This window comes from Anolis sagrei, chromosome 1, assembly GCF_037176765.1.
Source record: "Anolis sagrei isolate rAnoSag1 chromosome 1, rAnoSag1.mat, whole genome shotgun sequence".
Taxonomy (NCBI): Eukaryota; Metazoa; Chordata; class Lepidosauria; order Squamata; family Dactyloidae; genus Anolis; species Anolis sagrei.
Genome location: NC_090021.1, coordinates 275451243 through 275475449, shown reverse-complemented (window position 1 = coordinate 275475449; position 24207 = coordinate 275451243). Strand labels below are relative to the sequence as shown.

At 41.3% G+C, this 24207-nt stretch overlaps 1 protein-coding gene across 1 annotated transcript; it reads right to left on the bottom strand.

The window, feature by feature from the left end:
• Positions 1–1140: 1140 nt before the first annotated feature.
• LOC132768500 (very-long-chain 3-oxoacyl-CoA reductase-like) lies at positions 1141–23869 on the bottom strand. The gene is made up of 11 exons (XM_060764452.2): positions 23621–23869; positions 19845–19891; positions 18534–18609; positions 14750–14860; positions 13974–14038; positions 12902–12946; positions 11990–12024; positions 9287–9368; positions 8799–8864; positions 4476–4625; positions 1141–4043 (listed from the first exon to the last, which is right to left on the bottom strand). The coding sequence occupies exons 1-11, from the start codon at positions 23790–23792 to the stop codon at positions 3939–3941; spliced, it is 954 nt and encodes a 317-aa protein (XP_060620435.2). The 5' UTR covers positions 23793–23869; the 3' UTR covers positions 1141–3938.
• Between the last annotated feature and the right edge of the window lie 338 nt (positions 23870–24207).

The following is a 24207-nucleotide window of genomic DNA, read 5'->3' as shown; positions in this document are numbered from 1 at the left end:
AGACATCACGATTGTGGAAAAGAAAAAAGTCTGGATTATTGATGTCGCCATACCGGGTGACGGTCACATTGAGGAAAAACAATAGGAAAAACTCAGCCACTATCAAGACCTCAAAATCGAACTGCAAAGGGTCTGCCATAAACCAGTACAGGTAGTCTCAGTGGTCATCGGCACACTGGGTGCCATGCCAAAAGACCTCAGCTGGCATTTGGAAACAATAAACACTGACAAAATAACAATCTGTCAACTGCAAAAGGCCACCTTACTTGGATCTGCGCGCATCATTCGAAAATCCATCATACAGTCCTAGACACTTGGGAAGTGTTCGACTTTGTGATTTTGTGATACGAAATCCAGCATATAGATCTCGTTTGCTGTGACATACTGTGGTTTTGTGTCAGTAAAATAATAATTTTATTATTATACCCCACCACCATCTCCCCTAGGGGACTTGAGGTGGCTTACAAGGGGCAAGCCCAACAATTACAGATAAAACAAAGACACAGTTAAAATCACTCAATAAAAATAATAAAACATAACACAGTCATAAAAACAGCATCATAAAACAATAGGCTGAGATAAAGGTTATTGTTGAGTTTGGCTCAATGAGTGCAAATAATTCCTAATGGGAGCCAATGGAAAGTGCGAAAATTGAGTGAACAGAGGCAAGGGAAAACTGTTGGCAAAAGTGTCAAGGTATCCAATAAAAGGGCCAAGATAAAGTGCAAAACTTAAAAGTAGGGACAGGATGGTTCTATAGTGAACTGCCTAATCAAAGGCACAATGGAACATCCAGGTTTTTAATGCCTTCCGAAAGGAGGCCAGAGTGGGTTGCTCTCTGATCTCCCTAGGAAGGGAGTTCCAAAGCCAGAGGGCCACCACTCAGAAGGCTGCAGATCTTTGGACCAACTGTAGTTTCCAGGTTGTTTTCAAAGGCAGCCCCAGGTAGGGTGCATTGCAGTAATCCAACCTGGAGGTGACTAGGACATGGACTACCATGGTCAAGTCAGACTTCATGAAGTATGGGCGTAGCTGGCACACAAGCTTTAACTGTGAAAAAGCCCTCCCAGCCACCGTTGACACCTGAGCATCAAGTGTCAAAGCAGAGTCCAGAAGGACCCCCAGACTGCAGACTCTGTAAGTTATATATATTAAATATTCATTGGAAAAAACCAATGAAGTTCCAGAAAGCTGAACTGTTGTTGATTTTCCACTCATTGGTCAACAAATTTTGGGTGGCAAAGTTTCTTTTCCCTATGCTCACCCTATATTATGAAACATAGATTTGACATCAAGGACAGGTGGATGTGTTGGGGCTCAAAACTGGAATTCAAAGCTGTTTATTTATCGTGTCAGGAGTGAACCAAAACAGTTGTATTGCATTAAAAACAAACAAACACAACACAAAGTTTGCAGACTTGGTATTCTATTAAATGTCCTTTGACCAGTAGCTGGCCACTTGGAGTGCCTCTGGTGTTGCTGCAAGAAAGTCTTCCGTTGTGCATGTGGCAGGGCTAAGGTTTGCTCTTCTCCACACTTGCATGTCGAGTATTCCACTTTGAGGCTCCATTTCTCAAGGTTGACTCTGCATCTTGTGGTGCCAGAGCATAGTCTGTTCAGCACTTTCCAAGTTGCCTAGTTTTCTGTGTGCCCGGGAGGGAGTCTCTCATTTTGTACCAGCCATTGATTGAGGTTCTGGGTTTGAGCCTGCCACTTTTGGACTCTTGCTTGCTGAGGTTTTCCAGTGTGTGTCTCTGTAGATTTTAGAAAACTATTTCTTGATTTAAGTCGTTGGCATGCTGGCTGATGCCCAAAAAGGGGGTGGGGCGGAGTTGTTACTGCCTTGGTCCTTTCACTATTGGTTGCTACTCCCCGGCGGATGTCAGATGGTGCAATACTGGCTAAACAGTGTAATTTCTCCAGTGGTGTAGGGAGCAGACACCCCGTGATAATGTGGCATTTATTGTTATTATTATTATTATTATTATTATTATTATTATTATTATTATTATTTCCACTGTTTTAACATGGTGTTCCACACTGGGCATGCATGCTCAGCAGCAGAGTAGCATAGCGCAAGGGCAGACGTCTTCACTGTATCTGGTTGTGATCCCCAGGTTGTGCCAGTCAGCTTTCATATATTGTTTCTAGCGCCCACTTTTTTGCTTGATACTTAGGCAGTGCTTCTTGTAGGTCAGGGCACGGTCCAGGGTAACTCCCCGGTATTTGGGTGTGCTGCAATGCTCCAGTGGGATTACTTTCCAGGTAATCCTCAGAAATCAGGATGCTTGTATGTTCTTAAGATGAAAAGCACACGTCTGTGTTTAAGATGGATTAGGAATCAGCTTGTTTTTTTTGTAATAGGCAGTAAGAACACTTAGAGCTTCGGAGAGCTTCTGTTCAACCACCTCAAAGTTCCCTGCTTGAGCGGTAACGGCATGATCGTCAGCATAGATGAAACTCTCTGTCCCTTCTGGCTGTGGCTGGTCCATTTGTGTAAATGTTGAACACTGATGGAGCAAGCACGCTCCCCTGAGGCAGGCCGTTCTTCTGTTTCCGTCAGAAGAGGGAAGGCCAGCAAGACCACTGAACTCAGCATGTTTCTGAAACAAGATTAACTCAAGCCATTACACTACTCCAAGCAAGTTTGGGTTTAGCAAAATCTGAGCCAAAAGAATAAAGAGGTGGAAAAGGGGAGAAAATGTACTTACCAAAAAAGGATTAAATGAATTGTTTTGTCTGCTCTTTGCAGCAGAAGAGGATTCCTGATAGATAAATTAGTACTCTGTGATAGCTGGTGGCATCTCAGGTGAATAGCCAATTTGTCCCCAGTGTTCGGGGCTACTTCTATTTCATATTTTAGCATTTATCACCTCTATTTTTTAAAGTTATTTACTATTATTATAATTTTTTCTTTCCTCTATTTGGATGCTACTTCTTCCATTACATTTTCCTAATTTTGATTTATATTGTATATACATTATTATCATTATATCAGCTTTTTGGTACATTTTCAGATCTTTTTTCTTTTCTTTTTTCATTTTGGGATTTTTTTTCAACCCATGGAATTATTTTTCCCCCTTTTCTTTTTTAAAAAAACTCATTCCTCCCTAGCTACTTTCCGTTCTCTTTTGAATGTGAAAACTCAGTTTTAAAGTACTAAAATGGTGTTAGGCAATACATCTTTTATTACATAGTTCGTGGTTTTTTTCTATTGTCTATTTTATAAGAATGTTGGAAGACAGATGTAAATGCCCACCTTCTCTGGCCCATAAAAGGAATAACATATACTGAACACATAAAAACAATGTAAACATCACAAAAACCTCTTGCCTAAGCCACATGTAAAGGTACAATTTCATATTGACAGATCTGAAGTTGTGGAGTGGTAGCTGTATCTGCAAAGAATACCTGAAAAGTTAATTGTACGAAAACCACAATATCGCCCCTCGCTCACTTCTTCTTAACAGCAGTATATCTGAATTCTGATCACTTTATTTCCTCCTCTTGAGTAACTTAAAAGTCTAAGGGCTATCACATGCCTCAAGATGTCATTCATAGTTGACAAGGCAAACATCCTATGATCAACATACAGGGAGAGACATTTGTCTAAATTTAGTGTGTACCTTTTGTAATGCACAAAATGAGTGAAAGTATATTTTGAGTTAAGAAAATGCTGCACTGACTAGCCCAATTCCAATAGCAGTATTTTGTTCCAAATTCCAATAGTGTTATATTTCAACTTTATTGTTCAAATATCTTCTAACATACACTATAAACCCATTGTCCAGAGCATAAAGGAGGCCATTGCTTTTCCCGTGCAAGCCAGAATTTTCTTGTCATGCCAATTGCAGGTCCAAAAGAATGTAAGAGATGATAAAGTATTCAGTGCTTGAATGCAGACACAAAATGCAGAGAAAATTATCAAGATGAAATCACTAGTTTGCCTTTTGTTTCTTATAAATACTATGTTTTCCATGGATGATTACTCTTGCCATCACCTCATCAGATATCCAACTTGGTATAAGGTGTATCAGCCAGACCTAAAAATGATGGAGAGAAAGAGACTCATGATCCAACATCTAAAGACTGACATAGCAATAATAAAATCATAGGGTTGGAAGAGACCACATGGGCCATCTAATCCAACACCCTGCCATGCAGGAAAAACATTTGCTCCCCACAAACAGTAGTAGAAGAATATTTTTGCCACCACTTTTATTTACACACACTTGATACTGAGCAAGACAATCATTGCATCTTCCCTTATGCGTTCCTCAAAATGATATACCGAGGTATATTACCTGGAGGAATGCATACATATATAAAGTCCAAGTAAGCTGTGCATTTCAGGACACAGACTTTCCAGTTTACAGACAGCTAACTACTATTACAATTCAGAAAAATTATACAAAATTCACATTTTTCCTCATATAATATATAATAAGAGTGATCAACTTGGGGAAAAAACATACCAAAAATTCATGAAATGGATATCCAGCTGTTTCAGACACAAGGCCAACTGTGTTGATGGCATATTTTACAAAACGTTCAGGCGTAGGTCTAAAAATGTTTGGTCTGGAAATCTTAGACATTTTTGTAAACACCAAATCTGGCACAAAACTCTGAAAATAATAATAATAATAATAATAATGAAAGAAATAAAGAGTGTGGTAAATATTATAATACCTAGAAACAGATTTCACTGTAGATAACTAGACATTTAATATCCAGAGTATATATTACCTACACAATTTCTGAATATAGCATCCTACATGAAAGCCCCTCTTAATGTAACCAATGGTTTTCATCTGATTTCTGACTTCATTTGCCAAAAGGACATTCACTGCCAGTTTAGCTATGAGAGAACCTGACATGAGATGACAGATAAAAGATTATGTCATCCTGTTATTCTGTAGCCTTGGATCCTATGTTGTATTCTTCTCAGTGTCTCTAAAAGTTTCATAAAGTGGAAACCAACAGGAAAGTGGAAGACTGTATTATAGGAAGATAGACCCAAACAAAGAAGTCAAACTCTTGAATCTGTAAGGCTTAAGCAGGGCTGCCAATAACAGAGTGACATAGAGATTTCTCAATCTTTGGTAGGATGAAGCTTCACTGATGGCAATTAACATCAAACTTTGGTGGGCACCACCCATTTTATCAGATACTATAAATAGCTATAACACAGGAAGCATTTTGATTTTCCCTCCCCCCCCCCCCCCTCTATATATATATTCTGCTTTTTGGTTTTGTAAACCGATCATCTCTTTAAAATGCGCCTTTGAATAATGGTTTAGCTACTGATTCAATCTGCCTAGCCCCAATCTTTCATTGAATCTCCAGTATTTCATTTCCAGACCCGGCCCTACAGTTTGCATTTGCACAAGCCCTTGTCCTGTCCTACTGGTATTAAATCTGCACATGCCCACTTTTCTCGGCTACTGATTGTTTGATGTTTGGTCTATGGTATATGATGTTTTACATTTTATTGATTTTACTGTTTTAATATATTTTACTGTTATATTGTGTTACTTTGTAACATTTGTTTATATTGGGTTTGGAACCCATGTAAGCTGCCCGAGTTCCTTTGGGGAGATGGAGGCGGGATATAAGAATAAAGTGATAATAATTTAAGCTATTAATAAGCCCAATAAGCTGATAAAGTTGTTTAGTCTGTTGAATTTCAATATGCAACATTTCCTACAAGATGACAGTCGCAGATGCGAGTCACAGCTGGATGAACTTGATGTAGGAATTTCTCTATATGGACACTAGCTATCTTATATTGATGTGTAAATGCAATTTGTAGGCAGGATACAATTCTAGGTGTTTACAGTTTAACGAGAGAGTGGTTTTGGAAAGGGGTGATCTTCAAACACACTGTGGGGTCTGGGAAACTCTTTGGAGCAGTGTTTCTCAACCTGGGATCGGGACCCCTGGGAGTGTCGCAAGGGGCTTTCAGAGAGGTTGCCAAAGACCATCAGAATACAAATATTTTTGATGGTCTTTGGAACATCTTTGGCAGAGAAGGCTGTAGATCTCTCTGCCTGTCCTTCTCTTCCTTTTTGAAAACAGACGGCAAATCTTCCCACCAAAAAGCCCTCCTGCTGCTGTGATTGGCCGGCCTCTCAGCCAAGGGAAGGGATGTTTCTGAGACTCCAAGCAGGGAGGAGAGAGCAGGTGAACTACAACTCCCATATGTCAAGGCCAATCACCCCCACCCCACCCCTTATTGACAGCTGGCCACATTGGGTCTGTGTGCCCAGTTTGGTTCAGATCCATCACTGGTGGGGGTCACTGGGTTCTCTGGATGCAGGTAGAACTACAATTACCATTTACCATCTACAACTACAATTACCATTTACCAATTACAATTACCATCATGTTGGGTCAGCCCAACTCTACCAATATTCAAATTTGGGCATATTCAATATTTGTGCCAAATTTGGACCAATGAATGAAAATACATCCTGCATATATTTACATTACAATTCATATCAGTAGCAAAATTACAGTTAGGAAGTAGCAGCAAAAATAATTTTATGGTTGGGGGTCACCACAACATGTGAAATGGTATTAAGGGTTCACAGCCAGTGGGGAGAGTTACACAGGAGAGGGAGGAATGTCTATGTCTCAGTATTCCAACAATTAGCTACAGCACTAGGTGGCACCAAAGAATCAACCACTGCATGCTACAACTGAGCTAAAACTAAAACAGTGGTAATATTATATCATTTTTTTTACCTCAAGACATGTCTATATCTTCCTAATATAAGCCTTTAAATATATACTGTACTTGGTTCTACTTTTTTCTAGAATAGCCTATCTCTATTTAAATAATTAAATGTTTCTTTTTTTAAAAGTATGTTGCTTGTATTCATTTCTCCACAAGGATGGAACCCAAGGCTTATTTGCACAAAATGTGTGTCTGTGTATCAGAGTTAAACATTTAAAAATATACTAGCTGTGCCCTGCCACGCGTTGCTGTGGCCCATAGTAAGAGTTTTGAAGTCTCTGCCTGGCTTCACTTCCTCCTTTCTTCTCTGGTTGTGATCCCCAGGTTGTGCCAGTCAGCTTTCGTATGATATTGTTTCTAGCACCCACACACATACAGACGAAGACGAAAAAAGAGAGGAAAGAGCCAAAGGAAAAAGAAAACGGCAGAAAAAATTACATTTATATCCCTTCACTCTTCCTTCTAATAGGCGAGGGGAGGAGGGAAGAGCAGACCCTGATTTTCCTCTCTTCCTATTGGCTGCGGCAGGAGGCATTCTAGCCAATGGCATTTAGGAGCGCATGGACTGTGGAACGTGCTAAAACCACTTAGTCCTTTGTGTAGACTTCAACTCCCAGAAACCTTACCAGTTTGGGTGAATAGTGAGGGTTTCTGTGAGATGAAGTACACAATTACATGAAAGCCCGGTGTTTGGGGAACTCCAAACACACTGCGCAGCGGGAAGAAGAGCCTGCCGCTCGTGAGAGGGAAGCCTCTGACGTCAGCGGGAAGGGAGGGGCCTCTCGAAGCGAGCTTTTGCTTTGGCGGCGGGTTCGAAGCGTCGCCTTTGGATGAATCCATGTGAGCAGGGTAAGAGGAAGGAGGGGGAGGAGTGAAGGTGCGTTGGGTGTGTGTGTGTGTTTGCGGCGGGAGGAGGAGTGAAGGTGCGTTGGGTGTGTGTGTGTGTTTGCGGCGGGAGGAGGAGTGAAGGTGCGTTGGATGTGTGTGTGTGTTTGCGGCGGGAGGAGGAGTGAAGGTGCGTTGGGCTGTGTGTGTGTTTGCGGCGGGGCTTGAAGTGGGCGTGGCTTCCGCGAAGGGAACGTTGGCTGTCAGGCCATGTGTGCGCGCCAGGGAACTTGCGGCTGGGTGCCAATGCGCATGCTCAGTTGTTTGGTCATTTTGTGAGTGTATTGTTGTGTTGATTTTCATTTTGATTCGGTTTGTTTGTACCTAGTGGCTTGAGGTATGTGCATGGGAATTTTGGTTAATTTCCGTTGGGGTTTTTTTGAGTTTTGCTTCTCCGTTTGACGCCACTTTCATTTTTATATATATAGATTCTACTAAATGTATGACCATATAACAATGGCTAAAAAGAGAGTGGAAGTTTACAGTGCTCATAACAAATAAAATGTCAGATGAGAACAGAAACCATTTTAATTGCTATTTATCGAAAACCTATTTAGCTTCTTGGGGGGGGGGGTGTTTATTCCAACCGGCCTGAATCTGACTGGCAACTGTGCCCCAGAAGACCTTTTCCTTAGCTGCCCCAAAACTATGGAATGATTTGCCAAAAGACATTCAATAGTTAAATGAGCTGTCAGAATCTTAAACATGGAGCCCCCAGTAGCACAAAGGGTTAAACCCTTGTGCCGACAGGACTGAAGACCGACAGGTCGGAGGTTTGAATCCGGGAAGAGTGTGGGTGAGCTCCTTCTGGCAGCTCCAGCTCCCCATGCAGGGACATGAGAGAAGCCTTCCACAAGGACGGTAAAACATCAAAACATCAGGGCATCCCCTGGGCAACGTCCTTGCAGACAGCCAATTCTCTCACACCAGAAGCGACTTGCAGTTTCTCAAGTCACTCCTGACATGAGAAAAAAAAACCTAAAACACAATTGATGACTATCTTTTTTGACAGACTTATTCACTCAATTTTAACTATGAATGTGAAATTGTTATTAGTATTGGTGTTTTAACTTTTCTTTTATGCTTTTTAATATATGTATTTTATAGTTTTGTGTTTTATTTGTGTGTTTTAACATAACAATATGTGATTCCAATACAAAACAGTTATACTCACCTGCACAATGATACCTTTATCTCTGTATTCTACATTGAGACAATGACTGAAGTAACTCACAAAACCCTAAAGATATGCAAGAGAAGCAGCATCTTATGAATTCAGTATATGCAGAACCACCCATATAGTAATATTTATTACGAAAAGGAGTAAATCCAGCATCATCTACAGGTCAGACTTGGGTGGAATGTAAGAACTCTACCAAAAGGGAAGGACATGTACACTGGCATGCTATCATGGCCAGTCAGATGTTTCTCTGTATGAGCACTTTCTATAACTTGCAGGACTATATTGTTTTCTGTTTTTTAAACACTTTGATATATATAAACACGTTCATAATTATTAATTTGTTCTCATTTTCATCAGCCTTAAATAGAATGAAGGGGAAAATGATCACAGCTGAAAACTACACACACTACAGTGAGAAGAGATTTGCATCACATCTTGACTACATCAACACATTAAATATCAAAAAGCTATATATCTACCTTGGTTGCTGAATAAACAGCTAAAAATGGAGCCTGATTAACTGCAGCAATACTTGACATATTCAGTATGACTCCCTTGGACCTGAAAAAGGTTTTCAACAATTATTAAATAAACTGCGAGAAACAGCAGAAATAAAACTTTCTAGAGGACTCAAAGTTTTGCTCAGAAGAAAACAACTGTCATATACAACATAGGCAGTAAAACATCCAAAGTGGAAGCTTTCTGCCTTTCCTGCCCAGTGTGCTCTAAATCCCTGGAAAACAACAATTTGATTTTTCATATAATGACAACTTCAGGATTTTGGAAACTCTTTGGAGGCTCACCTTGAACTGTCTCTGATCAGGAAGAATCAGGATTTACCTGCATTCTAGGAGTCTGTGTGTTCATGAAACATTGAACCCGGAGGTTTGAATGTTCTCCCTGCTGAAGAGGGATGAACTGCAAAAGGGATAACTACCTACCTCATGTAGCAGTGGAAAGCTTCTAAAAGAGCAGCATATGCCCTAGCTGCATTGCCGGGAAAGATAATTGCCACTGGAAGCCTGTATGCACACTTTCTTCTACCTGTCATATGACTACACCTTTTACTCTATGCCCATTTTGCTTCGACTGCTTTTCAGAAATGGCATTAAGAAGGACATTCCAGGAACACCCTAGGACAGGGGTCCTCAAACTACGGCCCGCGGGCCAGATCCCGCCTCCTGGGGGCATTTATCTGGCCCGCCAGATGCACTGGGCCACCACACCCTGAAGGGCTGCCCCACGGGTGTCCGAAAGAGGAGTATGAGGCCGGGGAGGAGAAAGAAGCTGAGCCGGGCTCCCCACATACCTTGCGGGAGGAGCGGCACCATCTCTACTCAGCCCTCCTGGCTTTGGTCTCCCATTGTTAAGCATTAAAAACATGTAAAAGGAAGGAATTTTTTCCCTCCCCCTCTTTTGTTCTAGCCCTTTGTTTTCTTTTTCTCTCTTTCTCCTCTTCCTTTCTCCCTTCCTTCTCCCTTTCTCCCTCCCTTTCTCCTCCCCTCCTTTTTATATCCCTTTATTTTCTCCCCCCTCCTTTTTATATCCCTTTCTTTTCTCCCTCCTCCTTTCCCTCCCTCCTTCTTTCTCTGGTGCTTCCACCTCCACCAAGGCAGCTTTCAGGAAGAAGAAGAGGAGGAGGAGAGGAAGGCCGGTGGGCAGACAAGAGGAGGAAGGCTTCTGATTCTCCAACAGTGCTGCTTCTGCCGGCTCCTGGTGGCTGGTGGGTGGGCAGAGGGGGACCCACAGTCCTTCTCTTCCTCCTCTTTCAAAGCAGCAGTGACGGGGCAGCAGCGACAACAACATGACGTTCAGCCTGCAAAGGCTGAATGGCCACCTGACAGGAGTGCTTTTCCCTTATGGCAGGAGGTTGGATATACATCCTGCATATCAGATATTTACATGACGATTCATAACAGTAGAAAAATTACAGTTATAAAGAAGCAACAAAAAATAATGTGGTTGGGGGTCACAACAACATGAGGGACTGTATTAAGGGATCATGGCATTAGGAAGATGGAGAACCACTGCATTACTGGCTGTTAGGACTTGTGGGAGTTGAAGTCCAAAACACAAGCTGGCCCATGCTTGCTTTAAAGAATAGCAATGATATTTAATTCTATTGTAATGTTTCACATATTTGTAGATTTGAAATTGTATTGAAATGTAAGCTGCTTTGGCCCCTTCCACACAGCTGTATAAAATCCACACTTAACTGGCTTATATGGCAGTGTGGACTCTGAAAATGCAGTTCAAAGCAGATATTGTGGATTATCTGCCTTGATATTCTGGGTTATATGGCTGTTTGGAAGGGCCCTTTCAGAGCCCTATATCCCAGGATCTGATCCTAGGTTTTCTGTTTATCCCAAATTATCTGGCAGTGCAGACTGATATAATCCAGTTTAAAGCAGAAAACCTGGGATCAGATCCTGGAATATAGGGCCTGTCTGGAAGGGCCCACAGTCTCCTTGTGAAGACAAAAAGTGGTGTATAAATAAACATAATAATAATATTGTAGAACAGAAATCTGTTCCTGGTTTGAAATTGTTATTTTCTGTTTAATTGTGTGGCTCTTACTTTGAAAGTAGTAGTTCTCCTCCAGAAACATTGTGTGGCTGCCACAAACTATGATGACAAGAGGTTATGGGAATTCGGCCAATAGGCTGATCAGTAAACATATTCATGGGTTCCCTGCTATTATAGTAATCCTATTTATTACCCATGCTACAACATGCTTGAAGTCAAAATTTTGTTTATGTGTAATTAGAAATAAATGTTTCACAATATATAAAATAAATGATTCACAATATTCCAGTGTAAACTATAGTCCAGTCCTCCAAAAGTCTGAGGGACAGTGAACTGGCCCCCTGTTCAAAAAGTTTGAGGAATCCTGCCCTAGGAACTGCAGCACAGAATACCAGGTTGGTGAATTTGCAAGATGACTGAGATTAGCTTTTGGATTCCATTTTTAAAAAATCACCACAACAGTGAAATAGAAAGAAAGTAAAGAAGGGAATCAAATGACAATAGGATTCCATCACCAGATGATTCATGTACCCAAAACCATGGTTCACAGAGCATTATAGTGCTGCTAAAACATGGAGGCCAGGTTCATTAATTATCATAATATTTTTTCTAAGAAAAAATATTTTGACTGTGTGGATAGCATATATATGATTCACCTTTTTACCATGTTAGGCAGCACCAATTGTGTCATCTGGGAAGAAAAAAACCAGCAAATTTTGTCAAAGGAAAGTCACTGAAATATAATAAATACTATAATCTTAGACATATACGTGGGAATAATACGTCAATAAAAATGAAACATTTATCCAATAAACACTAAGTAGTTAAAACGTATAGTTTAAGGTCACAACTCCTTAATAATTAGTCAGAAGAAGGCAACATAGTTGTGGATTGTTTTCCTTCTGTCCTTGGAGCACAATTTCAAGTGAACCTTAGTAATGTCAAAGAGACCAGTTTCCAGTGGATCCCAGATCCATTAAAACTGCTTACCAGTTGCATCTTAGGGTATATACCATGGGGAGATTTATAAGATTATCCCCTATGTGCCAGGGGGAAGTATCATGTTTCTCCCACTGAATATAACTGTTTTGTTCTTTCCTGAGAACTCATCACAGATTGCCAGCCAATATCCACAGGTTGGCACTGGCCCACAGATCACCACCACAGCAGCACCAGGGTATTAGATTGCAATCAGCATTTATTGATAAAATGTAAATAAAAACTTAAATGCAAAACACAATAACAGATTTTACCATTTTAAAAGTGGGAAGAAGAATGTGGCTGCTGCTGTCCAGCTGCCCCGCTTTTAAATGCTGACCAGGTGGTCTGGAGTGGAAACTGTCCAATGTCTAATCTGCTTGGGAAATCCTGGTCAGAAGATGGGCAACTTAACTACTGATTGGCTGAGCTGCCCAGCGGCACATGAAAAAACCTATGGCAGTTCTTCATTAGCCAAACAACTAAAGATGGAAGCTATGATTTTTGTCCAAATTCAATTCTTTGGAATTTCTGTCAATAAAAACAAACACTACGATGTCTCCTAAAATTATCCCATAAGTGGTACTTACTTTGCAGACAGAAATGCAATTAATGTTTATCATGTTGTCAATTAGCTGAAAGGAAAAAAAAGAAGCATAACAGGATACTGTAAACTCTTGATATAAATGAAAAGGAAACCATACTAAACTGAATGTGAGAGTAGAGTGCTGCCATGTTTCATTTTGAAATGAAACAATTTAAGCCATTTTTTCCATTATCAAATAAGCTATGCATGTCTATGTTAAGCTGTCAGCAAAGAAGATTGAGATTTTCTAATTTGGGGAGTTATGAGGGAATCTCAATATCAGAGGCTATGGGATGGAAGTCTGCCATGATAATAGTGAGGGCTCATATGGTGAAAGGAAATGCAGAATTTCTAAAATCTAGAATTTCTAGAATTCTAGTCAGAAAATTCAGAAAAATCAGTCCAAAAACCTGGGTCAACTTATCTACAGGTCAATGTGAATAACTTTACTCTTATCAAAAAAGAAGCCACCCTGTTGTTCTCTGTGGAGAAAGACAAAAAGTAAGTCCATCCTGAATAAAGTGTCACTTCCCTCTAGTCTCTCCCTATGCCTTCGGCCTTTACGAATGCCTGGGTGGGAAAATGACAACGACAACCTGAGGCAGCTGATTTCTGAAGCAGTATTGGTGATTTCCCCTCTCTGCAGAATATCTCTCAATTTATCCATGGGGCATACCAAAATCTGGCCTAGACTTACATACACGAGTCATTTCCCAAATCAGCTTGCTAACTTACAATGCTTTCTGGCCTAGTTGTGCTAGTATTACCAGGTCACACCCAAAATTGATGCCAATGTGCGTTAATCAGAAATGAAAAATCTAAATTTGACAGCATGCTCAGATCTGCAGTATGCTACCTTCAGTATGCTTTACTAGAAACTGTCCATTATTCATTTCACAAATACTCATATAAAATTTTAAAAGTGCAGTTAACATAATGGAACAGAGTGATATGCAGTTGGAGAAATCCTTTATTCCAAGATTGGCACAGCAATCCTAAGTCCTGGTTTTTCTCTAATGTGACACAGTTATAAAATATTTTTGGACACAATAAATGTAGAAGAGGAAAATACTTACTTTATCTAGCTCTGGGACATCAAGGAAGCACTCAGGACGAGGATAACCAATACCCACATTGTTTACTGAAAAAAACATATTTGAATAAAACCACTAAGTTATGACAATCCAATATAAAATGTGCATAATAGTATCATCAACTATTTTCCCAGCTCTTTAAGCTTTGTTTTCCTAATTTCTAATGTCTGTTATCTGTTTAGCACCCGAGTTCCTTAGCAATTTAATTATGAACATCATTTCTCTAATGGAATGGAAAGGTAGAACAAGTCATTCTCAATTTAATAAAGCATAGCTGAGATGATTAAATAGTGTTACAGGAAGTCGGAAATTGAATTGCATTATAGTACCAGCACAATGTCAATTTGGACCATATTCACATTATTTTGGAAACCACTTTTCAAATGGAATCAAAAGATAGGCCCAGTCCCGAAACCACTATACCACGCTGAATCTCCTTATTTCTGGCTTTCTTGAACTTTGCACTACCTTCTCACCTTGGGCATTGGCTCTCTTGAACTTTCTACCTGCAGGAAAATATCAAGAGAACTCCTGCAAGGATGTCCAAATGCATTTCTAATGAATGAAAGGCAAAAGATCATTTTGACAGAATAAGCTGCTTTTAATAACACTGCAATATTTTAAGTTTTTGTTAGGGTGCAAGATTTCAAACTTTGTTCCAAAAGGAGCCAATGCAACCGAAATGGGTAGTTTTCCCTTTGGGTGGATATTTTTTGGAACAAATAATAAAGATTCTTAAATGGGAAAAATATACAAACCTAAGATACCGATCTCAAGGCCTTCCAGGCCTGCTTTTATGTTACTGTAAATCGTATCTCGGTTTTGAAAATCAGCAACAATTGTTTTTGTTTCCACCTTATATTTGTCCCCTGAAATGAAGCACAACACAGAGTATAAGCAAACATGTGGTATTTTATCTCAATAGTATTTCAATCAAGAAGGAACAAGAAAAGCAACAAACTGAAACATTCCAGCAAGATATAGAAAATAATGCTTCGGTGAAGTGTAGGTATGTTTATTATATAACATCATTCTGAAATGTTACATTTTCCCAATCTTTGAATTCATACAATCATCAAGCTATGGTTAATAAAATGTTGAAGCAACAGCGTTTGAACTTCCCTTTATTGCTGAGGTGGAAGGCAGAGGATTGGCCTTCTTTCAGCACTACTGAATTACTATCAAGCAAAAGAGTAGAGTTGCTTAATAGGCCTGGGTAACAACGCAAAAATTTGGTTTTGTAATCGTTTTGTAATTGGGGTGTTTTTTTGTTTCGTTATTTAAAATAATTACAAAATTTTCCTTTTTAAAAGTTCGGTATTTACGAAAATTCGTTATTATTAACGAATCAATTCGTTAAAATGGCGGACGCGGTTGTGCAACTTGCTCCCTTCTTCGCCCGGCAGGCACTTTGGGTCGCCCCGAATTGGCCCTGGCAGAGAGAGGGAGAGCGGGAGCGCGCACGCGCGCGGCCCTGAAACCAGGAGCCCTGGTAGGAGTCGTCGCTGCCTCTACTGCTGCCTCCTCCTCCTTCTCCTCCTCCTCCTCTCCACGCTTCAGGCTTCTCTTCCTCTCTCTCTCCCTCTCTTGGGGCCGCCGGGAGAGGCGATGAACCTACCCGGAAAGCTTGGCGATCTTGACAAAGCTAAACAAACACACATCCATCCATGCAGCCGCCTGAGCTCTGCCCGCTCGCCTCGCTCGCCCTTCTCTTGCTCACTCCAGCAGCTCCATGCCTGGGAGAAGGCGGCTTGGCAGAGGGCAGCTCTCCTTCTCTTCCTTTCCCCAGCAGAAGAAGCAGAAGCAGCAGCAGCAAACCTTGGCGGGGACGGGAGCTGCTACCCCCCTCCGGCGAGTTGTTGCACGGCCAACAACTGGCCGGAGGGGGGTAGCAGCTCCCGTCCCCGCCAAGGTTTGCTGCTGCTGCTTCTGCTTCTTCTGCTGGGGAAAGGAAGAGAAGGAGAGCTGCCCTGCCAAGCCGCCTTCTCCCAGGCATGGAGCTGCTGGAGTGAGGGAGAGAAGGGCGAGCGAGGCGAGCGGGCAGAGCTCAGGCGGCTGCATGGATGGATGTGTTTAGCTTTGTCAAGATCGCCAAGCTTTCCGGGTAGGTTCATCGCCTCCCCATCCTCCTCTTCCTCCCTCGTCTTCACGGCATGTTTTGCTTTCGGGATTCTTCCAGGCTTTCCCTGGGGGTCTCTGGTGCCTCCTGGCGATGCTGGCGAAAGAGGGGCAACTAGGCAGGAGAGGAACCAGTGGCCCCGGTTCAACTTCCTGGCGAGTCCCGGGGGCTCTGCTTCTCCCCACCCTTCCTCCTCCCTTCCCCAGAGCGGGCATCTTGATCTCCATCCCTAAGGGGCATTTATTCTTGCAGGAGCAGAAAAAAGTGAAGCAGCCTTAAATGCCAAATCATTTCTGAGTATATTAAGCAGAATGTCATTCTATAACCAGCGAGAAAAATGCAGCCAGCTGGGCTTAGAGGCAAGAAGGAGTACCAATACGCAGAGCTTTGGGAGCTGAAATAATAACGAAACAATTACAAAACAATTACAAAACACCTTTAAAAATTCGTTTTTTTAAAAAAATTGCTCCAGATTGCTCCAGACTGGTTCGTTATCGTTTTGTAATTCAAAAAATAACGAATTTTTTAACGAATTACGAATTAACGAAACGAATTGCCCAGCCCTATTGCTTAATAGTAGGATATTTCTCTTGTCTTGTAGAGGTCCCTCAACCTCTACTTGCCCCCATGCCAAATGCAGAAATTCTGATAAATGGCTGTGGCAAGAAAGGGCATATTTTCCTTTTCAGCAAGGCACTTCTGCATTTAAACAAGAGGCATGCCCATATGTTAATTAGTACCCAAACAAGGCAAATACAAAAGTACCAACATGCAAAAATTGCAGGAATAATGGCAATAGGGTTCTCTCTTGGTTTGAAAAGGGTCAAGAAGGTTGCCATGAGTTCCCAGTTCTTCTTTAATCTTTCATTCAAACCAGTCCAGAGAGCCACAAAGTTTCTGCCATGTGCTCAGCTGAACTTGTTCCTCACAGAGAAAAAAAAATGGGCCTTGTGAGGCAATTCATAGCTTTAGAGAACACTTGTGAAGCACCATAGTATGTCGAAGAATTCTTCTCACATTGCAGATTGATGCTGGCCAGAGTGAGACACTTGTCCAAAGCCATGCATACTGTATAGTTTAAGCACATTTCCCAAGTTTCAAATAAATCATCTAGCCATGCACTGTTGTATGGAGATGAGAAGACCAACAAGAATAATAGAGTTGGAAGAGACTACAGGACCACTCAGTCTCTCACCATACAGGAAAAGCAAAATCAAACACCCCTGACAGAGGGTCATCCAGCCTCTGTTTAAAAGTATCCTAAGAAGAAGCTTTCACCTCACTTTGAGGCAGAGAGTTCCATTGTTGAACAGCTCTTACGGTCAGGAAGTTCTTCCTAATGTTCAAGTGGAATCTCCTTTCCTGAAAATAATCTCAAAATGTAAGGACTTAAAGTGCAATGTATAAAGTGCAAAAACTTTATTTACAACCATAATTATTCTTAACACTCTACACAAACTATTCAAGGTCAGTTCTTTGGTCAGAAATTTACTTTTTGTGATTAGGGAAGGTAATACAGAGTACAATGTAAACAGCATGCACTTGCATTGTGTTCACATCAAACCACTTGATCTTTATTTTAATAGCAGCTCCTCTTTACAAGTCACTTTAAATATTAGGATTTAAATCAAACTAGTGCTAGAGATAAAAAAAAATAGTTTGTAATGCAGACTAGGAGGCTGAATACGAAAAGCCCTATAATGCAGTTTCAGTTCCTTTTGTGTAGATCTCAAAGTAACTAGAATTAGCCATTTCATTGTTCATTCGTTCAGTCGTCTCCGACTCTTCGTGACCTCATGGACCAGCCTACGCCAGAGCTCCCTGTCGGCCGTTACCACCCCCAGCTCCCTCAAGGTCAGTCCAGTCACTTCAAGGATGCCATCCATCCATCTTGCCCTTGGTCGGCCCCTCTTCCTTTTGCCTTCCACTTTCCCCAGCATAGTAAAAAGTTGCCTCAAAAGCCAAATATATCAATTTGTATTTATCTAGTGGCATCTGGCATAATTATTTTCATTCAATAGACCACTAACTGGACTTGTAACTATATCTCTTATAGAAATTGTTGGAAAATATAAAAGAAGCTGAAGGAAACTAGTTATTTATTGTTCCCAACTGAATAACACTTTAAGAAGCTCTAAAGACTAATGTAATTTGGAGCTGTGATTTGTTTATTGCCACTACAAGGGATAATCAACATTAGTTTTAAAGTGGAGTGATTCTATTCATATTTAAGGCAAGAATGGTGAAAGCTCAACTCTCTAGATGTTAGACTACCACTCTTTTATCATTAGCCATGCTGGCTGGGTCTTGTGCTGGCTGATATTCAAAACATCTTAAAGGACCAACATTTCCCATTCCATAATTTAAAGTGCTACATCAATTTATTTGTACTTCTATATATATTCATGAGGAAAAGTACTCACTTATATCACTGGCAACCTTATCTAGTTTTTCCTGAGATCTGCTGATAAGAACCACCTTCATTCTTCGCTTTGCCAACTGAAAAAACAAATGGTGAGAGTTTCAAGATAGTCTGTTAATGCACTGTGGTAGTATTTTATTTGTGTATTAATGTATGTGTATATGTATGTATTTATAAAGAGGATGGAGAATGAGCCTTTCTACCATTCACTCTTTATGTCCAATATATAAACAGTTCCTGTCTGATCCTCATTTTCATGATCCCTGAAAGCATTAGCCAAAAGAAACAAGGAGAGACAGGACACAAGGAGGTGACTATGGATTCCAGAAATGACTACAGTTACATGTAAGCATGTAGTTAGTTGTAGGCATGTTACATGTAGTCATTCCACAAATGACTACAGTTACACTGGAATCAGATGACTGGTATATGGAGCATTCTTAACAAGCAGCGTGGATTCTCTGGCCCAAGATACTAACAGCAGTGAGGCAATGCACGGTTGAGGGGAACCAAACTGAACCATGAAGATGGGATGCTCAGTGGGGAATGGCGCAAGGGTGGAACATTTTTCTTTGTTCCCTTCTCTTCTTCTTCTTCTTGTCTTTAGGCTCAGGACCTGGCCCCATAACCAAACGACAGTTTTTCGGGGGAAGTGGGGTTATTCCATTGGCAGATGTCAGGCCATCTTGGCTTGGAGGGTTGACAACTGTTGCAAAGACTGCTTTATTGCCAGATGAACTGATGGTGCTGGACAGTGACAATGGAGGCATTGATGATACTGAAGAGATAGGTGTCAAGACCAGGCCAGTATGACTGAACCACATCCAATTCGACCACACAGAGGAGGCATTTAGTGTGGCCATTATTGTCAGGGATCCTTTCCCAAAAGAAGAGGAGGGCATTGTGCCTAGACAAAATTGTAAGACTAGGATATAAGCTGAGACTGGGGAGCCAGAAAGACAGAGTAATCAAAAGTCCAAGGCTCATAAGGACCACATGGTGAAAAAGAGGCCAAACAGTCTGAGTTAACCAAAGAAGAAAAACAGAGAACAATATAACAAAGTGTATCAAAACAAAAAGCACCAAATACTCAAAAAAGTTCCTACGTGTTGCTGCTGTAGCCAATGAAAAGGAAGGAGTAATCAGACAGGAACTGCCCATATGTGGCACATGGAGAGTAGGTGGAGTTACCAACAAAATGTTTCAAAAAAAGCTCTTTAGGGTTTCAAATGGTGTTCTGAACAGGTGCGGGATACCAATTTGTGTGCTTCACAGAGACAATGAAGAAGAAATTAATGACATGATACCTTACCTCTTCTGCATAGGCTTTCCCAATTCCATCAGTAGCTCCTGTTACAACTAAAGAAAGCCAAGGAGAAAAGTAGAGATGAGTTATAGTAAAGTAAGATTTCATTTTGTGTAAGAAAGTTTAATAAGTTTAACACAATGACTTGACTTTCTAAAAGTTGTTTTTTAGAATTTAAACAGGATGTGGTTCCTTCTCATGTTTTCTGTTATGATTTGTTGTTGTTTATTTGTGCAGTAGCTTCTGACTCTTTGAGACCTCATGGACCAGCCCACCCCAGAGCTCCCTGTCAGTCGTTGCCACTTCCAGCTCTTTCAAGGTCAAGCCAGTCACTGTTATGATTTGGTTTAGCCTATTAAATGTTCAAGTAATAAATAGAAGCTTACAAGTACACTATACTAAGTTCATGCACAATAAACTTTTCAGCATTTCCAATAACTAAATATAGCTGACTTAAAAGAAGATGCACAAATTAACACAACTAAGTCAAACCAGAAAGTAACTCCTTTACAAAAGAGTTAAAACCCTCCTGTAGTTCAATCATCATTTATTTTAGTGTGTCTTGAAGTCATTTCTGATTTAGGGTAACCCTAAAGCTATCATGGAGTGATCTTCATATTTGTTCAGTGGGGGTTTGCCACTGCCTTCCTCTGGAACTAAGAGACTGTGACTTGTACAAGATTGTACAGGGGGCTCCTGTGTCTGAGTTGGAAATCAAACCCTTGTCTCCTGGAGCATCTCCTGGTGCATCTCTCTCTCTTTCTCACTCTCAAAATAAAACTGTATTAACTAAATAGAAGGAGCCCCCGGTGGCACAATGCGTTAAACCCGTGTGCCGTAGAACTAAAAATGGACAGGTTAGCGGTTTGAATCTGGGGAGAGTGTGGATGGGTTCCCTCTGTCAGCTCCAGCTCCCCATGCAGGGACATGAGAGAAGCCTCTCACAAGGATGGTAAAACATCTAGGTGTCCTCTGGGTAACATTCTTGCAAGCAGCCAATTCTCTCATACCAGAAGCAACTTGCAGTTTCTTAAGTTGCTCCTGACACACACACAAAACATAAATGGAAGCTCATTTAGGAATCTGTTAGCGCTGAAAGATTTCATTCTGCTGGTGGCAACACAGACTTTTGAGGAATCTGTGAGCAACATTGTGCTAACTCAGACCTAAATCATCCAAAATATCAAGATACTTGCCAGAACCACCTCCCCTCACCCAAGCATATATACATATCATACTGATATATAAAAACTAGAATAGGTATATCAGTGATTACTGAATGCTAAGTAAAAAGTTATTTTCTTGTAACACAGAGAGAGACATTTGTCTTCACCTTACATTATGCAGTACTTGGTGTATTTAGATATCTGAAAGTCTAATAATCTTAATTTGCCAATTAAATAACTATTGACATTGTGGCTGCAACATTTGTCATAATTTTATGCCAACATTAATAACACACAATGGGCTGTATAATTTGTCTCTACATCCCATTATGCATTTTTTGGTGTATTCTGATATCTGAGGCCCCCTCTACACTGCCATATAAAAACCAGATTATCTACTTTAAACTGGATTATATAGCAGTGTTGATCCATATAATCCAGTTCGAAGCAGATAATAAGGATTATTTGATTTGCTAAACTGGATTGTATGACAGTGTAGATCCAGCCTGCAAGTCTACCAATCTCCATTTAGTAACTAAATAATTGCAGGCCTTATTGCTGCAACAGCCTAATTCTTGAACCAAATCTAATAATGCATAATGGGATGTACAGACATTTGTCTCTGCATTCCATTATGCATTATTTGGTGCATTCCCATATATGAATGCCTCTGTTTGATGACTAAACAAATGCTAATTTTCTGGTTGCAACAGCTGCCCTAATTATCAGATTTCTACTTTAATCTCCTAATTCAATAGCTGAAAAATAATTCTAGAAAACCCAAAGTTTGTACACATTTATGGCATTTTGCTTTCTTCTATAAAAGGCTTTTCCCAATATGGATGTTGTTTAAGCTCACAAGCTATTACAGCTCTGTTTAGAAATATGGTAGAGTTTCGCTTATCCAACATAAATGGGCCGCCAGAATGTTGGATAAGCAAAAATGTTGGATAATAAGGAGGGACTAAGGAAAAACCTATTAAACATCCAATTATATTATGATTTTACAAATTAAGCACCAAAAAATCATGTTTTATAACAAATAGACAGAAAAAGCAATTCAATACACAGTAACGTTATGTAGTAATTACTGTATTTACGAATTTACCACCAAAACAATGTATTGAAACAGCTGTGGATCTGGGCGGGAGGCAGGCTGCATTGGATAATACAGAACATTGGATGAGTGAAAGTTGAATAAGCGAGACTCTACTATAGAAACAACTAATCTTATTTGGAAAAAATAGAATGCAGGTGTGCCCTCAAACTTTTTCTGACTGGCTTTCTTTTGAGGCTGAAAGAGTGTGATTTGCCGCCTAGTGTCTTCCCTTGAGCAAGCAAGGAACTGAATCCCGGTCTCTCAAGTCATGCTCCAATGCTCAATTCCTGCTTTGAAATGGAGTATTGACTGTTGTTATCATGTATCAGAATCTCATCACAACAAAACAAATTACGTCTTTGTCTCTGTGTGCGTCCAGAACCTCACAGGTAACAACAGCAAGCAAAAAGGGAATGAATAACAGACAGTTCCAAGCTAGCAACAATCATAACTAAGAACTATGTACCTAAAACCCATAATAGTCTAGAGCAGGCCTGGGCAAACTTGGGCCCTCCAGGTGTTTTGGACTTCAAGTCCCACAATTCCTAACAGCCTCAGTTCCTTTCCCTCTGGGTATTTTGGACTCCAACTCTCATCATTCCCAATAGTTTCAGGCCCTTTCCCCCTGGGTGTTTTAGATTTCAACTCCCATCATTCCTAATAGTCTCAAGCCCTTCCCCTCCAAGTGTTTTGGACTTCAACTCCCATCATTCCTAATAGTTTCAGGCCCTTTCCCTCTGGGTGTTTTGGACTTCAACTCCCATCATTCCTAATAGTTTCAGGCCCTTTCCCTCTGGGTGTTTTAGACTTCAACTTCCATCATTCCTAATAGTTTCAGGCCCTTTCCCTCTGGGTATTTTGGACTCCAACTCCCATCATTCCTAATAGTTTCAGGCTCTTTCCCTCCAGGGGTTTTGGATTTCAACTCCCATCATTCCTAATAGTTTCAGGCCCTTTCCCTCTGGGTGTTTTGGACTTCAACTCCAGTCGTTCCTAATAGTTTCAGGCCCTTTCCCTCTGGGTGTTTTAGACTTCAACTCCCATCATTCCTAATAGTCTCAACCCCTTCCCCTCCAAGTGTTTTGGACTTCAACTCCCATCATTCCTAATAGTCTCAACCCCTTCCCCTCCAAGTGTTTTGGACTTCAACTCCCATCATTCCTAATAGTTTCAGGCCCTTTCTCTCTGGGTGTTTTGGACTTCAACTCCCATCATTCCTAACAACCTCAGGCCCTTTTCCTCCGGGTATTTTGGACTTCACCTCCCACCATTCCGAACAGCCTCAACCAGGCTTAAGCAGCTTTGTATTGAACTGCTTTTTTCTGTCCATTTATTGTAAAACATGATTTAAAGTGCTTTCCCCCTTCAGCCAGGCTTAAGCGGCTGAGTGATTCCAACAGACCTCTTGCTGTGCTTCCACAACATGTCAGGAAGAAGGGCAGCGGGGGAAGAGGCAGGAGGCCCAAAGGAGGAGGGCTGCAAGGCGGAGAAGGCCGCAGAGCGAGCGGGCGACTCACCTGCCCAGGCGCCCAGGTGTGGGCCCACCGCCCCGGGGTTCCCCACGAGAAACAGGCGGCGGATGTGCCACACGAAGCGGATCAGCCGGAAAACCTCGTATGCGGCGACCGCCACCCCTAGCCAAAAGAAACGGGTTGTCCATAGACCCCAGGACGCGTCCGCAGACTCCATGGCGCACAAACAGCAACTACAACAATAGCAATAATCCCCTTTGTCATTCTCTATATACCAATCCTAGACCAACCCTGCCGCACAGCTATTGGCCAGCTTCAACGAGCGCGCGCTTTCCATTGGGCATCGCCGCTGCCTTCCTATACTTAGGAGCGTCCCGCCCACGGCCTCCTCCACGTGCACTTGTTTACCCCCAGGAAAGCTCCTATTGGCGGAGACAGCCGTCGCTCAGGAAGACAGCGCTGTCCGATTGGGTGGTGCCGTTTTGAGCGGGTGTCTTGCAAAAACCTGAGGCCTCTGCTCCTCTCAAAGTCAAAAGCTTGGGGAGAGTCGGCGCCGCTTCCTTGGGCGGGGAGGGAGGAGACGCGCCTGCTGGAATTAGGAGCGTCTCCTCCCTTGAATTATAAAACATTTT